The sequence below is a fragment of the Alternaria arborescens genome (assembly GCF_004154835.1).
Source record: "Alternaria arborescens strain FERA 675 chromosome Unknown contig_41, whole genome shotgun sequence".
In the NCBI taxonomy this organism is placed as follows: Eukaryota; Fungi; Ascomycota; class Dothideomycetes; order Pleosporales; family Pleosporaceae; genus Alternaria; species Alternaria arborescens.
Window position 1 is genome coordinate 84,966 of NW_021167896.1, and position 14,990 is coordinate 99,955.

General features: G+C 50.9%; 7 protein-coding genes across 7 annotated transcripts; 4 read left to right on the top strand and 3 right to left on the bottom strand.

The window, feature by feature from the left end:
* Nucleotides 1-3,309: 3,309 nt before the first annotated feature.
* AA0111_g10921 (hypothetical protein) lies at nucleotides 3,310-3,747 on the top strand (the record flags this gene model as incomplete). The annotated part of the gene is made up of 1 exon (XM_028644728.1): nucleotides 3,310-3,747. One exon carries the CDS (start codon nucleotides 3,310-3,312, stop codon nucleotides 3,745-3,747), a length of 438 nt encoding a protein of 145 aa, XP_028501451.1.
* Nucleotides 3,748-5,691: 1,944 nt separating this feature from the next.
* On the top strand, nucleotides 5,692-7,744 carry AA0111_g10922 (hypothetical protein; the record flags this gene model as incomplete). Its single annotated transcript, XM_028644729.1, has 2 exons — nucleotides 5,692-6,311; nucleotides 6,376-7,744. The coding sequence occupies 2 exons, from the start codon at nucleotides 5,692-5,694 to the stop codon at nucleotides 7,742-7,744; spliced, it is 1,989 nt and encodes a 662-aa protein (XP_028501454.1).
* Nucleotides 7,745-7,823: 79 nt separating this feature from the next.
* On the bottom strand, nucleotides 7,824-9,981 carry AA0111_g10923 (Iron-sulfur clusters transporter; the record flags this gene model as incomplete). Its single annotated transcript, XM_028644730.1, has 2 exons — nucleotides 7,824-9,439; nucleotides 9,495-9,981. The coding sequence occupies 2 exons, from the start codon at nucleotides 9,979-9,981 to the stop codon at nucleotides 7,824-7,826; spliced, it is 2,103 nt and encodes a 700-aa protein (XP_028501453.1).
* A 253-nt stretch (nucleotides 9,982-10,234) lies between these two features.
* AA0111_g10924 (Altered inheritance of mitochondria protein 24) lies at nucleotides 10,235-11,569 on the top strand (the record flags this gene model as incomplete). The annotated part of the gene is made up of 4 exons (XM_028644731.1): nucleotides 10,235-10,412; nucleotides 10,480-10,960; nucleotides 11,012-11,228; nucleotides 11,285-11,569. The coding sequence occupies 4 exons, from the start codon at nucleotides 10,235-10,237 to the stop codon at nucleotides 11,567-11,569; spliced, it is 1,161 nt and encodes a 386-aa protein (XP_028501456.1).
* A 68-nt stretch (nucleotides 11,570-11,637) lies between these two features.
* AA0111_g10925 (hypothetical protein) lies at nucleotides 11,638-12,093 on the bottom strand (the record flags this gene model as incomplete). The annotated part of the gene is made up of 1 exon (XM_028644732.1): nucleotides 11,638-12,093. One exon carries the CDS (start codon nucleotides 12,091-12,093, stop codon nucleotides 11,638-11,640), a length of 456 nt encoding a protein of 151 aa, XP_028501455.1.
* Nucleotides 12,094-12,905: 812 nt separating this feature from the next.
* On the bottom strand, nucleotides 12,906-13,755 carry AA0111_g10926 (hypothetical protein; the record flags this gene model as incomplete). The annotated part of the gene is made up of 3 exons (XM_028644733.1): nucleotides 12,906-13,180; nucleotides 13,233-13,346; nucleotides 13,401-13,755. 3 exons carry the CDS (start codon nucleotides 13,753-13,755, stop codon nucleotides 12,906-12,908), a joined length of 744 nt encoding a protein of 247 aa, XP_028501458.1.
* A 491-nt stretch (nucleotides 13,756-14,246) lies between these two features.
* On the top strand, nucleotides 14,247-14,903 carry AA0111_g10927 (hypothetical protein; the record flags this gene model as incomplete). Its single annotated transcript, XM_028644734.1, has 3 exons — nucleotides 14,247-14,306; nucleotides 14,377-14,440; nucleotides 14,515-14,903. The coding sequence occupies 3 exons, from the start codon at nucleotides 14,247-14,249 to the stop codon at nucleotides 14,901-14,903; spliced, it is 513 nt and encodes a 170-aa protein (XP_028501457.1).
* Nucleotides 14,904-14,990: the final 87 nt, after the last annotated feature.

Sequence of the window (14,990 nt, forward strand, 5' to 3'; positions counted from 1 at the left end):
TGCGAGGCCATGCGAACAGACCGAGAGATTTGCCGCCATGACAGAAGGTCGGCGAGCTTGTATATGTATGGTAAGTGGAGTATAGCATCTTCACACCGCTGTCGCCGGCTTTGCGGCGGCAATAATTTTAGCGCGGACAGGCTTGGCAGGTGCCTGATGTCACCAACACTACAATCTAAGCATGCACCGGCTCTGCATAGCCGATACGACCCTTTCATCTCAACAGCTGACTTCGATCGGAAAGTGACTACGAATCGTACATCTCCATCTTGTTTTTCGGTGTTCTCGCCTGAACGCCTTGTTGGCACCGATTGGTCAAGCCGTATCAGCTCCAAGGACGCGGAGGTCTCTCATCGACACCACGATACGGCGTATACGGTGCGACCAAGAGCACGCGCTGGTTGACCAACGACAGCCATTATCGCGCTCGATATCGCCATTGTCAAGTTTCGTAACCCTCCCCAATGCTACATTACTTTGCAAGGACTACTCCAAACGCCTCAATCATGTAATCATCCTACACCGAACTACAGTCGAATAGGCCTTCAGGCTCCAATCATCTCACAAATCCACACCTTATACCAATCCTTACGGAGTCCACTTCGACGCTTACGCTGATACGCAGCAGCCAGCGCTGTAGCAAGAATGCAATCTAAGCATTCCCTTTCGATGATGAATTCTGTCTCTGTACAGTCCGCCAAGAACCATTGTTGCACAAGGCTAGCCTTCAACACTGCTATCTCCACCTCTCCGATTTGATATCGAGTCAAGTTTCTGCTTTATACTTTTCTGACAACGTCGCTATTGGTAGGTGTATGGGTCATCGAAGCTGGATTGCAGTGCTCGAATATAGTCGTCCATATGAATGATCGAATCGCGGACGCAGGCATGATCTGATATACCCTGCCATCCGCCTGGGACGGATCCTTGAGCTCGAACCGAACCTCTAGCGCTGTCGCTGTTTCGCGTACGACTACGTTAACGTCCTGGAAATTCAGAACCTCCCCCCCCCCGGCAATCCAGACGCTACGGCGATGTCTAACTCAGATGCCATATATTCATCTGTCATAGTCTGGTATGAGCCTTCATGCAGCTGGATGGTACTTACCGTGACAGTCACCCGGCCCGACAAATGCCCCGCGTACGACTGTCTGAATGTACTGTAATAAGTACACATCCCAAAGTTGCATACCGCACTCTGTGAATCCCCCTATTTAGGCACACGACCAGAGAAGAGCCGCAACGGATCTTTTAGCTGATTGTAAATCTGATGACGAGTATCAGCGAGCGATCTCAGCTGCTTAAAGGTTGTCAAGGACAGAACCACGCGACCGGTGAGGCATTATCACTCCCTCCAAGGCTACCATATCAGGCTTTAGGCGTTTGATACGACTACTTTACCGCATAATTCGTTACGCGATACTGCTAGACCCCACACTAGCTTCGGATGCACCAGAACACTGTCTATCTAGACCTATCATCTCATTCATCAGTATGAAGCGTAGTTCACGTTCGACTCATTCCATTCTAACTTGCCTTTTGGTGTTCACGCGCGACCGCCTTGCGATGCGCCCGTCATTCCTTATCATCGAATCATATCAGCCCCAAGGATGCAGTCGTCCTTCAACAACGCCACAATATATTTTGTGCGAATGAGAAGCCTGTGATTCCTCACCGGCAATGGGCATCATCCACAAAGCAACAGACGCAGACCATTTGATGCCATCCTTCAACTATGATGCACAGCACTCCATCAGGCTGATCAACTCTCGCAATGAGATCCCAGCCCTAATCGTTACCGATTCGCATCCACCGATATTCAGTTCCTCTCTTCCTACTGCATAGTGTTTGATATAACTGTAGAGTTTAAGGTCTCAATGGCGAGTAAGACAATCAGAATCATCCATTATCGAAGCCATGAAGGAGAGATACAATGTCACTATGCGTCTAATGCCACAGGCTAGTAGCGAACTTGAGGACTGCGCTTCACTTTCCTACGAAGATGCTTATAGGCCTTGAGAGATGGGGACGTAGCACTCCAACTGAGACCCTAGCTTATTTCGCGCATCCAGCGATTAAATGCAGCCACTTCTCCGCCTGATCACGAGCCAGCCTTGTCAACAACAACAACATCCTGCTAGGCTACTTCATATCGGCAGATCTTCTTCAGAAGCAAATTCGTTTGCATATGCTTCGGTATCAAGGTAAAGACCCTCTGCGTTACTGCGACATTATCCTGTCTCAATAAAAAGCAGTAACGCACCACTGACTACACACCAGGAAACCAGCCTGATCAGTTCCTCATCTGCTATCCCACCCTTGGCTCCACCGTTTGAACTCCTCTTCCAAGATCTCCACACATCCGCCGCCGAAACACGACTCGAGATGCCATATCCTAACAACTGCCGTCTCTGCCGCAACACGCGTCGCTTGCCGACAGCGTGCACTAACTGCAACGGCACGGGTAGACGACCCGCGCAGTGCCAGGCATGTCGTGGCACTGGCACTCTACCCGCAACAGATCGCATACACGCGATACAATGTAGAGCTTGTAGGGGATCAGGCAGCTTGATTGTGACATGCGCAAGGTGTACGGGCCGGGGAAAGAGCACCAAGCCATGCAGTTGTTTGGGTCCAGCCTGAATCTGCATGTGAAATTCATAAAGGCGGTGGAGTTGTAACTGCTACTGTAATACTTGATCGGAAACCGTTACTTATGCGAGATGTCGCTATTCTTTACAGACGCTTTCCAGCTAGTCAGTTTGTCATCTAAGATGCTGTGGCTCTTCTCCAATCCTTCACCGTTGAAGTATCCAGGGTTGGAATTGAGCAAGTGGGTCTCTAACATCTTTGATGCCCTGTCTGGAGGCATGCACTTCTACGAGCCTTGAAACAATACTACATACAGCGCTTCGAGCTACTCTATACACCCCGGTATGACTGTTCGAGAAATGCAAACACAGGCGAATACGTCACTTCTTGAGGCAAATGCGCATAGTCGTAAATAGAAACCAGACCACGCATAGGCAAAGGGGCAACTACAGTAACCTTGCGATGACCAGCGCGAGGCCGGCGCAAGAACAATTCCGACGAACATGCGCTGATTCGCTGCTCTACTTCAGTGGGGTGATCAACACCAATGAAAATACTGGATGCACCCAGGTGTGCGACGACTGTGCCTCAACTACGCGCCCGGGATGTGCGACGTTCGCCGGCGATCCCTCAAAACTACACCTCTTATCCATTCTCCTTCTAAACACCTTGACCCACATACATCGTAAACGATCCACAAAACCAGCCTTCAACAACATGGCGCACGATCGGGCAGCAGCTCCTTCCATTGTTGGGTCTGAAACGTGGGATATCTGCACACCTTCCGCATCTTCCGAGAATACCACAAAGAACGCTTTAGGTATCGAAATGCCACAATCTTCTTCCATCCCGTGGCCCGGGCGAACCTTCATCATTCGATCTCATAAAACGGGGCAAGTCATCACGTTCTTGGACGGCGAAGTCGTGATGGACAAACCAGGAGGCCTTGGTACTTTCAAGTGGCGATGCGTCGAGGAGAAAGGATGGATGGGGTTCAAGGACCCGGCCTCTGCGCAATATCTTGGTTATCATGAACATGGACTTCTGTTCTGTAAAACCCCTCATCATCGAAACAACGAATACCTATGCCCCCGAATGCGCCCAGAAGGTGGATTGGTTCTACTAGTACGTCAGGGTGACCATCTTCGCCCCTAGGGTGTATTCGCAAACGAATCGGAAAAGGGGATCAGACGGAAGGTTAAGATTATGGACTGGAGCTCTGAGGAGATTGTGTGGGATTTCATTGAGGTACAACATTAGGAATGATGACGATTACTGAGGCGGATATTTTGAAGGAGACGTACGCTATGCTGGGAAATACTACGCTAGTACAGCTACCCCTTTGTTGGTGATGAAGCAGGTGCAGATCTTTGTCAGCTTGTACCAGAGTGTTGTGCCTGATATTCTAATCCGCAAATTTTATGGGTATTCAATGATTATTGCAGCTTCGGTATACCTCCTTAGTGAGAGTCACGCTAGACAATAGCAAGCTTACTTGCTTCTTGGGAACCTTGATAGATACGAAGTACAGTCCAGAGTCGGCTGGCACACAGGGGATAATACGACGTTAAATGACACTTGTCTAAACTATTTCGAGTCTCTCCTTCGAAGGAAGCATAACGTAAGTCATAGCATTAGGAGTATAAGTTTTTAATGATGTAGTCTTAGCGCTAAATCTTTAGAGGTCTTATTTAATGCTAAAAGGCGCCGTATACAATGCATTTGTTCTTTGGAGAGTTTGTCCTTGCAAGCCTCCCCGCTTGTGTCTTTAACCGAAGCTCTAAGAGTCGCTCTTGTGTCTAGAGCTAGCGCTACAGGAGAAGATCTTCTTGCACTCTTCTTAAGTACTCTTGCGTCTTGACAAAGGGGCACTAGAGCGCAGCGCAAAGCTGCATTTGAGAGATGGTAGAGTCAAAAACCGTCTTGTCGAGAACGTAGTGTTGAGAACCAGGAATCTAGTGATGAGGACTTCTCGGGCATGGAAAACATTCCTGCACTTGGCAAACTGTATAGATTCTGTATCTAACTGAGCAGCTTCGCGACGGAACAAACTTAGCGCGAACATGCTTAGCAGGCCGGCTCCTTCACCCAATAGAGACAGGCCGCAACAAACTCAACTCTGCGCTGTTACATGAGACATGTGGCATAGTAGCGTTAGCGCGGACAGCGAGGTGGGAAAGCCGATGTTGCATGGTCAAGGATACTTCTTTGGACATCATGGGTACGAGCGTTACCGTGGCCCGCGGCAAGGTACGCCTTCAACACGACGCATCTGGACGCGTATCTTCGCGTTTTTCCTTCTTCAGAGCTGCAACACGATCACGGCGACAGAAACGCCTCGACGCTATGTGAGCATCGCTCTGTGTTGTATGGAATGATGATGCCGATGAAGCAGTCGAAATTGCCGTATGGTCTCATATTACTAGCAGCAGGCCAAGGATACTCGGCAACTGCGAGTTGTGCCATCCTCGCAACAATAAAGAATGCCAACTGACCGGCTGAAGGGCAATTTAGGGGATGTGACGCCTGATCACAAAGCTGCAGGATGATTACGATGTTTACGTTACTGCATTCGAAACAAAATGCAAATGCGAGTCCAAGTACGTCACCGGGAATGTTGGAATGCAAGTTCCATTTCCCACTTCACCTTGCAGCTTCTGCCAGAGGTTAACCCCGCTCTCATTTAATAACAAGGCTAGCTAATCAGCACAAACCTCAGCTCACTTCATGAGCCTAATCTTATCACACGACGTCCTGTAAGAAGAAGCGATGGCATATTAGCCTACAGTTGGCAGATCCATCGCTCAGCCACGGTTACAGCCAACCAACCATGTCGCTCAGCAAGCACACGTACTGTAACGCGACATGCAGAATTCATTAATTACTTGTGTGCGCATCAATGGACAGTCTTCACCGGTTTGTGCGACTTGGCCACCCCGCCACTGCGTAGGATTGCTTCAGCCACAATAAGGCCACTGCCTAATCTTGTTTCCAACAGCTCCACGCCTTCTCTTATAACACAGACGAAGCCTGTGCTTCGCTACATCTCTTGTCACGTCTTTTGCTCACTTTGAGAAATGGTTTTGCTAAGCTAGGACGATGATTATCGACAACTCCGAAGCGAGAGGTCGTCTGCGTTGCGATCTTCGCCGTGACAAAAGCACGTCACTCGGGCTGGTTCCGCTACCTCCCTTCAACTACGAACCTCTTCCTGACAGGTGTATTCGGGTATTGGAACTTCAACCTGGTGGGCGCGCCAACCCGTTCCGTGGCCGTTTCACCATCGTATCGATCAATGGTGAAGACAAATTCGATGCTCTCTCATACATGTGGGGTGATGCGTCGCCCGTAGATAACATTGTTGTCGATGGCGCAGCTATACCAATAGCCTGGAATCTCACAAGGGCATTAGAATATCTGCGGGATCAGCAGGGCTTGGAGATTTGTAGGATCTGGATAGACGCAGTATGTATCAACCAAAAAGATGAGAAAGAGCGTGGGCATCAAGTTGCTATGATGCGTTCAGTTTACAGCAACGCGGACTGTGTTCGGGTCTGGATCAACGCACCCGACCTAGAAGAAGAGAGTGAAGCATTGGCGGCGCTCAAAAGCTTCGAGCTAGGCGCGGAAGAAATGAAGTTTGGTCTAGGCGACGACATAAAATTCTGGGAGCCTTTAGAGCCAATCTTTTGGAACAGATACTGGAATCGACTCTGGATGTAAGTCGTAGTCAACTCATACGAAGATACACTGTAGCTTATTTTGTACGCAACGAACTATCAGACAACAGGAGGTCATGAACGCGCAGCGACTAATTCTGCATTGTATGAATGTCACCGTTCCTGGTACGAACTTTTGGCAATTCCGAAGCGCCATACAGAAACCGGGCAACGCAGCCGTCGCGAAGTCAGATTACCAAACATTTGCTCAGCTACACATGGCACTGAAATATGGTCTTCTCGCCGACAGGGAACCTCTCATTGATGTGTTTCATCGAACTTACAACCTAAAGTCATCTAGAATTCATGATCGTGTTTATGCAATCATGCATTTAGCTGATGATTTCAAGGAAAACGACATAGAGGTCGACTATAACAAAACAGCTAGTCAGGTTATGATTGACGCGGCTGACCACCACATCAGACGGCATCGTAATCTTCGTTTTCTGGATGCTAGCTTTCACACAGACTTTGACGAAACCGGATCTCTGAAACACAACTCGGAATGCTCGTTTCCCACTTGGGTCCCACGCAAATGGTTAGGGCTTGGCCAATATGGGATATCCATATGGTCCTCTTGGAAGAGTCATGGACACGAGATCACCGTCGGTGAGCAGCTAGACGATGATGAAGATAGTTCCGGCAAGATCTTCCTGACCCGTAAATACGCGCACAATGAAAGGTCAATAAGATTACTGACCAAATTTCCAGATCTGGAGTTATTCACAACCTGCGCGCCGGACTCTGTTGATATGACCCATATACGATTACGTGTTCGCGGAATGAGAGTTAGTGAGGTGCTAACAGTGTTGTCGTTGCCGCTTGACGGTAATGACGACCGCGGAATGACCGTGGCGCAATCCTGGTCATCCAGTCTTGGTCAGCACATTGGGCGGTATTTCTACCGCGAGGAACGACAGATACCACTTGGAACGGTCCGAGCCATGGTTCACCCGTGGCCAAATGAGAATTTTGATTACGAAGACGCCGTAGCGGGGTTCAGATGGTTCTACAACTGTAGTACAAGGCCAGATCTTGCAGATCACCATATCGGTGTTGGTGGACACTTGTTCGTCGCCTTGCTAGCACCACTACGTGATCATCTCAATGGCAGTGCAGCGGTCCGTGCCATAACTCACATCGTCGCACAACTCTGGCGCCGGAAGTGCATCTTGACCGACAAAGACCACTTCGGCCTCGTTCCCGAATGCAACATAAGAGCTGGGGACGAAATATGGATGTTACTCGGACATTCCCTACCATCTGTATTAAGGAAACAACCCAACGGAACGTATGAGTATATCTGCACAGCACGTATCCCTGTTCTCATGGATGGTATCATAGGCCACACGGACATTCGACGTTTCTCGACAGAGGCGGCCCCTGGCGAACAAATCGGCGAGTGGACGATTGAGGATATCGAACTCGTCTAGAGAGGCTACAAAGATCTGCGAGGCGAAGAAAGATTTCAACTGCAGCTCTATCACCAGCCTTCTAAACCACTACAACCACCTACTTCTTCTCCCCATCCTTTCCCTTCTCCTCACCCTCCCCCTCACCCTCTCCCTCCTCCTTCTCAACAAACATAGTCTCCTGCGCACTCCAAAGCTCACTATACAACCCCCCACAATCAATCAAATCCTGATGCGTCCCACTCTCCGCCACACCACCCTCCCTCAGCACAATAATAACATCGCTATCATAAATCGTGCGCAACCGATGCGCCACAAAGACACTTGTGCGCCTCTTCTCCCTAACAAGAGAGTTGATGTGTGACAGCAAAGCTTGCTCGGTATGTGTATCGAGCGCACTCGTCGCCTCATCAAAGAACAAAAACGGCGGATCCTTTAGCACCAGCCTCGCAATCGCCAATCTCTGCTTCTCACCCCCCGAAATCATCATGCCCCGCTCTCCAACCATGGTCTGGTATCCATCCGGGAAACGAGAGATACTCTCATCGATACGCGCGCGTCTCGCCGCTTCGATGACTTGCTCCTGCGTCGCGTCCAAGTTACCGTAGTGGATATTATGTTGAATCGTATTATTAAAGAGCGGGGTATCTTGCGGCACAACACCAATAGCCCTGCGCAGACTGTCCAGCGAGACATCGCGGATATCCTGACCATCGATCAAGATACGTCCCTCCTGCGCATCGTAGTAGCGGAACAAGAGGCGGAGGATAGTTGATTTCCCACAGCCACTAGGTCCAACGATGGCGACCTTCTTGCCCGCAGGAATAGTAAGGTTGAGGTTCTTGAGAATAGGTCTGTCCGGGCGGTATCCAAACGTTACGTTTTCGAATTTGATTTCTCCGGTTTTGAGGGCGAGGGGCTTGGCATCGGGCTTGTCCTTGACGGCTACGTTGACCTTTTGAAGGTTGAACAAGGTCTCCATGTCTAGGAGACTCTGGCGGAGTTCGCGGTACATGGAGCCGAGGAAGTTGAGGGGCACAGAGAGCTGAAAGACGAGCTGGTTGACCATGACGAGGTCGCCAACTGTAAGCTGGCCCGTAGCGACGCCGTTGGCGGCGAGGTACATCATAGCAGTGAGAGCGGAAGAGAAGATGATATTCTGGCCCGAGTTGAGGAAGGCGAGGGAAGTGGCGACCTTGATGGACGCTTTTTCGTAGTCTTTGAGCGCTTTGTCGTAGCGCCCAACTTCGTACTTCTCGTTGTTGAAGTACTTTACGGCTTCGTAGTTAATCATGGAGTCGACAGCGACGGTGGCGGCTTTGTTGTCGGCGGCGTTTGCTTGCTTGCGGAATTTGGTGCGCCATGATGTGGTCATGATGGTGAAGACGGAGTAGGCAGTCATGGTTGTGCCGGTGATGAGAGCAAATTGCCAGCCGTACTGATAGGTCAGAATACCGCATACCAACGAGATTTCCAGTGCCGTGGGAACGATGTGAAAGACCATGGCAGTCAGCAAGAAGCTGATGCCCTTGGTTCCGCGATCAATGGCCCGTGTCAAGCCTCCGGTTTGTCGTGACAGATGGAAGCTCAAGTCTAGCCTGAGCAAATGTTCATAGACACTGCAAGCGACCTTGCGTATAGCCTTCTGGGCCACACTAGCGAAAACAGCATTGCGGAGTTCTTGGGATACAGTCGCGCCAATACGAGTCATTCCGTCTGGAGGGAGTCTCAGCCAGGGTGGAAGGAAGATGCATTGTTGGGTCTAGCTTACATGCAATGATCATAGAGCCTGCCACTGTCGTCGCTGTGCCGCCAACAGCTGCAAAGTCTATGTTCATGGCGTCTACAATGCTCTTGAAGTAGAAGGGAACTTGGACGTTCAGCAGCTTTGCGCCTACAAGCAAGCCCACACTGAGGCCAACCCTAAACCTGGTGCCTAGATTATCCTTTGGCCACAGGTATGCTGACATTTCCTTCATAATAGCCCAGTCGGCCTTGCGCTGCTCCTTGTTGGTCAAGACCTGCTCTTGGAGCAAGGGATCTGTCTTTGCGACTTTGGCAGCAGCGGGATCGGCGGCAGGTTTGGTAGCTTCGACGGCTGGCTTTGCGCCTGGGTTTGGCCGCTGGCCGTGAGCATCTTTTCTGTGTAGCGGGGAGGAGGTGAAGACGCGGATGCCGTGGTGTAGAGGATGCGGGCGCAAACTGCATGCCCGAAGGCCCGGCCGACTGGCGGCGCGGGCAAGTGGTTGGATCAACATGGCGGATCTCACATGTTAGGGGACCCAACCGCTGCCACAGGTGGAGAGAAGCTTTATATGCTTTGAATTGGCCGACGGGGAGGTGACAAGAGGTGTTTGCGTGAGTACCTCGAGACATGTCGCCATGCATCCCACGTTGCCTTAGCGCGTTTTCCCCGGCAGGGCTGAAGCGAGTCTTGCATCATCGCTGCTCCGAGCTTGTCCACAAGGAACATCTCCCACAGCCAACACGCGCCAATTGACCGGCACAGCCATGTTACGACCGGCTGCCTCGCCCTGGAGGGAATTCTCGCGCACATCGGCGGCTGCCATACGGCGGACGCCCATTGCGGCGCGATGCATCAACATATCTGCCACCAGCTCGTCGACGGAGCCCGCGCTGCAGCAGGCAGTCAGTGTCGAGGGCACAGCGACGCCTATGCATACTCCAGGTGAGAGAGAAGCCGAGGAATAACAGACAAAAACATGCAAAAAAGACGTTTACTCACCACACGTCAGACGCCCGTTTCGAAGTCATAGGCACTCCCTTCTCGCTCCTCTCAGTCTCCCTCTCCGCATCGCAGACGCTCTACACCCGCCGCGGCACACTCGTCGGCCTCAGCGGAAAGTCTGAGAACACGCTATCAACCCTCTCCTTCCTCGAGCCCCTGCAGAGAGCCCCCGTCGGCATCCCATTCCTCTACCAGAAAGTGTCCTCCACGAGCCCCGTCACCGCGCTCGTCTCCACAAAGTCGCCCATATCGAGCATCGTCTCGGTCAACATGGACGGAAGAGACGACTGGATCATCAGCCAGAGGCAGGCATTGCTTGCGTGGACTGGCCATACTCTGAAGTTGAAACCACAGTACAACGTCAAGCTGGGCCTCGCACACTGGGGAAACACATACATCACCGGTAGAGGACTGCTAGCGCTTGCGGGAAGCGGGCAAATCTACCAGGTCCAAGTCAAGGCTGGTGAGAGCTATGTTGCGCATCCCAGGTACGTCGAGACGGCAAGCACACTTGGATGTCTGCACTAACAACCACACAGCAACGTCGTAGCATACACAGCCTCCAACACACCACCAATCCCCTTCCGATTCAAGTCATCAAACCTCCGCTTCCAGGTCCCAGACCTCGGCTTCGGCTCCATGGTCCAAAACACTAAATTCTTCCGCACCATGAGCAAGACAGCCACATGGCGCGCGCTAGCAACTACATACTACACCCTCAAGACATGGCTGCGGAGAACAGTCTGGGGCGACAGGGTAAGTCATGCCCTCGCCACAAAACATCCGCCACAGACGCTAACAACTGCGCACAGTTATTCCTCCGCTTCGAAGGCCCTACCACCATGCTGGTCCAATCCCGCGCCTCGCGAATCAGCGACGTCCTCACACTGAGAAACGTCGACGAGATTGCAGATAGCCCACCAGGCGCTGTCGAGGATGCTGCTACGCGCAAGATTAAAGAGGAGATCAAGTCGATAGGAGAGGGCACAAAGGCACCGATACCCAATACTGATGCTTCGGGGACGGTAAGGTATGCTACTGTCAAAGATGGCAAGGCCGAGTTTGAGACGCCAAAGGTAGAGGCGCCGAAAGTATAGATTAGCAAATCTGTTTACCATGTGTACATGTATGGCTTTTTTTTTTGGCAACATGCGACTAAAAACTCTTAACATTTACTACTAGCGTCTGGTGTATGCGACCGCGAGACGCTCGCGCTAGAGAACCCCCATTTGTCCTTGACCTTGGATGCTCCCATGTCCAACATCGAGCCATACCAAACATGCTTCTGGTGTTCTACTGCATGAGGAACCGGCCAAAGATGCGCTGTCAGCTTCTCGCTTCCTTGTTTGTTCTCGCCAGCATGAACGTCCTGTCCCGCGATTGTTATTGGGCGTTGGTCGACGTCGTGTGGTGGGACAGGAAGAGCGGATTGAAGCAGCGGCGGGTCCTGGTCCACCATCTGCGGCACGACTTTGGTGGTGAGAATATTTGGCTCTGTTGTTGATGTGCAAATAGTTTGGCTTGTGGTGACTAGAGGTGAAGCCTTGTCGGAGCGTGGGTGCGGCTCTGCTACTAGAGGTAGAAAGGTATGTTTCGTGCTTGACATGTGTGGAAGAGACATGGTTTTGGTGATTACGTTGGGGTAAAACAGAGAATGGATTCTGTTGTATATGTCATCAATCGCCGCCGGCTCTGGAGGTCTTTATACACGCGCTTTGGTTTGAGCGAGACTTGAACCATGTGTGATGATGATGGTGTGCAGCAGATATCAGGTCATCTCGTGATTATGGCGACGTCGTTGCGTTGCGAGCTGACGCAGCGATTAGCTTCCTGAATGGACAATGCAGGGTCTACATAGTAATGGGGCTGTTAGAGTTTGGCCATCCTTGGATCTCTCACACCACGTTCGTCGAACGTCGTTCGAGAACTAGTCCTTGGTTGTATGCAGGGATTTACTTTGGTAGCGTGTATGTGCATGCAGGACGAGTGCTTTTGAAAAGCGGGGAAACCTTGTCAGCCAGTCTCCGAGCCGCGACCTGCTTCAAGTGCGGAGGTCCTTGTCCCAACGTGTCTGCTGGTGGTGGTACGATCTTCCGTTGGTGCGTTCTTCACAAGCGAGCTGGAGTTGGCGGGTAAGAGCGAGTGGCTATGTAAGATTTGCCAAGGCATTACTGATATTCTACGTTCAACTTCCTAAGCGGTCATGCACATGTTGTCGATGGACTTGTGTGAAACAACAAGTATGTACAAAGATTCGATTCTTGCTAAAACAAAACAGTATCTCAGTTTCACTCGTCACAGCATCATGGTACGAGAAGTCCTTTTCAGGTACAAGTTGATAAGCAGCTCGATGATTGAATCCCAAAGATTGTATACGTACAAGACCAGACGAACTACATCTGAAATATGCTAGATGTGGTTCGCGTTCCACACTCACCCTTCAAAAGGAATAGAAACAGGCTCTCCAGCCGCCAACCGCTTGACCAACTCGGGGTCTCTAACGTGAAGCAGATTGGTCCAGTTCATCTCCTGAGGAGCCTCTTCTGCCCGGAGGCGAAGCTTCGCGGGTGGATCCACGAGAGAGCCATCATCTGCATTGACGCAGACAATCTGTTCATCTTGAGGGATATCGATATCCCATTGGCAGTATATGCCATCATCCTGGAAGAATCGGAAGCCCGGAAACTCTTTGCCGTTACAACCAGTAGCTGGCGTTGCACCTTGGTCGCAATACGCACTGCATGTTGTTAGCTTGGCTACCGTGCAGGTTCAGTGGTTGTACTTGCATTCCGTTGGTGTTGGTAAGAGCCAGGCGAAACTGTTCGCCGTTTCCATTGAGTGGGCGATACAACTGGCGAAGAACACCACCTTGCGCTGCCAGTACATTAGCACAATCCCTTACTATCTAAACCGCTGCGTTGTACTCACAACGTTGCTCGGCTCCACTGGCACAGATGAGAGTCGCGCCATCACCGCCCTCGGCCATGCTTGCAAAGGGGAATTCGTCAGTCTCCATACCCGGTCCTCCATCTACAAGACCCAGACAAGGGCGCTCGCGACTTGACGGATTAGGGGTGACTCCAGAGTCCTCACGTTTCTGGTCGGCATCACCGTTGGGGTCGTAGTTGAAGACATCGTTGCCGGGCTGAACGCAGGTTTGGTAATAACAGATGTTCGTGCAGATGGTCGGCTGTCTGGCGCAATTGTAATTACGCGTAGTCTGGCCGAGAGTACTTGCAACCAAGGTGGAGAGGACAAAGATGTGGCCGGCAAGAGAGTTCATTGTGGTTATCTTGATAAGTAGCGTAGGATGGTAGAAAGGAGAATTGTCAATCGAGGTTTGTTCGCTCAAAGTCACCAGTACATTATTTAGATACCATAGACCTTTTTATGTTCAAAGGATCTTGAGTAGGTTGTCGTGGGCGTATCTCGACATAGCTTACATGTTGCTAAGCGTGGGTAATGCTAGGTTACCCATGGATTTGCAAGTGTTGCAAGTTCATAGCCCCAAGGTAACACTGACGGAGTTCCAGATTACGCCCTGTTCGCACACTGCTGGATTGATCAAGGTGCCTGTCAGCCGGGGACCATGACATGCTGGATCAGTGGCACAGAACGTAAGCGAGGTACGTCATACTGTCAGCTACCTAGGTACTGTGTAGATCTAACACCAGGGAATATATAACATGGCCCAAGCCCCAACACCGTCGTACGGCATCCAATCTGACACATACTCAACCCACGGCTAAAAGCACAACTTTTGAGACTGCGAAAATGTCGGAGAAACTCAAGGATGCTATTCCCATCTTCTGTAACGCCAGTATCCCGAGACAGGTAAGCTGATATGTTCTCATGGATGAGCATAACAGATGTTGAAGGAATTGCGACGCTAACCATTCACCAGATGCTGGAAGAATTCGTCACGCTGAGCCATGGAGTGCCGGATGTAGAGGATGTCAAAGGCCTGGGTATGCAGAACGGAAGAGTCGTCCTTGGGCCATGGACCTGCAACCACGGAACTCTTGACTAACAAATGACATAGCTGTTCTCGTCGATACACAAGACATATCTCAAATCACCAGCTACATCTCCGCACCCATTTCTGAGAACCTTCCAACGCCATTTCTAGATTGGAGCGCGGAAGACATTATCGAATGGGCAGCGCAGCACCTGGATCGCCAGAGAGACGGTATCGTCCCCTACGAGCTCGTCATCCTGGATCAGCAGACACTGGAAGACAAGACCTGTCTCTTGGTAACAACAAAAGATGGTGAACTCTCACGTAATCCCGGGAATCCTGCTCGCATCATGGTCAGATCGGACTTTAAATCTGCGTTGGCTACGCTCAATGTCAAGGTTCAGTTTTGTGGCGGTGATGGCCATTTTGAGACAACGGCATCGGATGGTGTTATCCGACATTATGACGATTGATTCGGCGTGGTTTCGGTCAGCGATAGCATGGTATGCCTTATTGGGGTCCGTACACAGGCTGGGTACTCTGTCTACGATGAGTTAGGT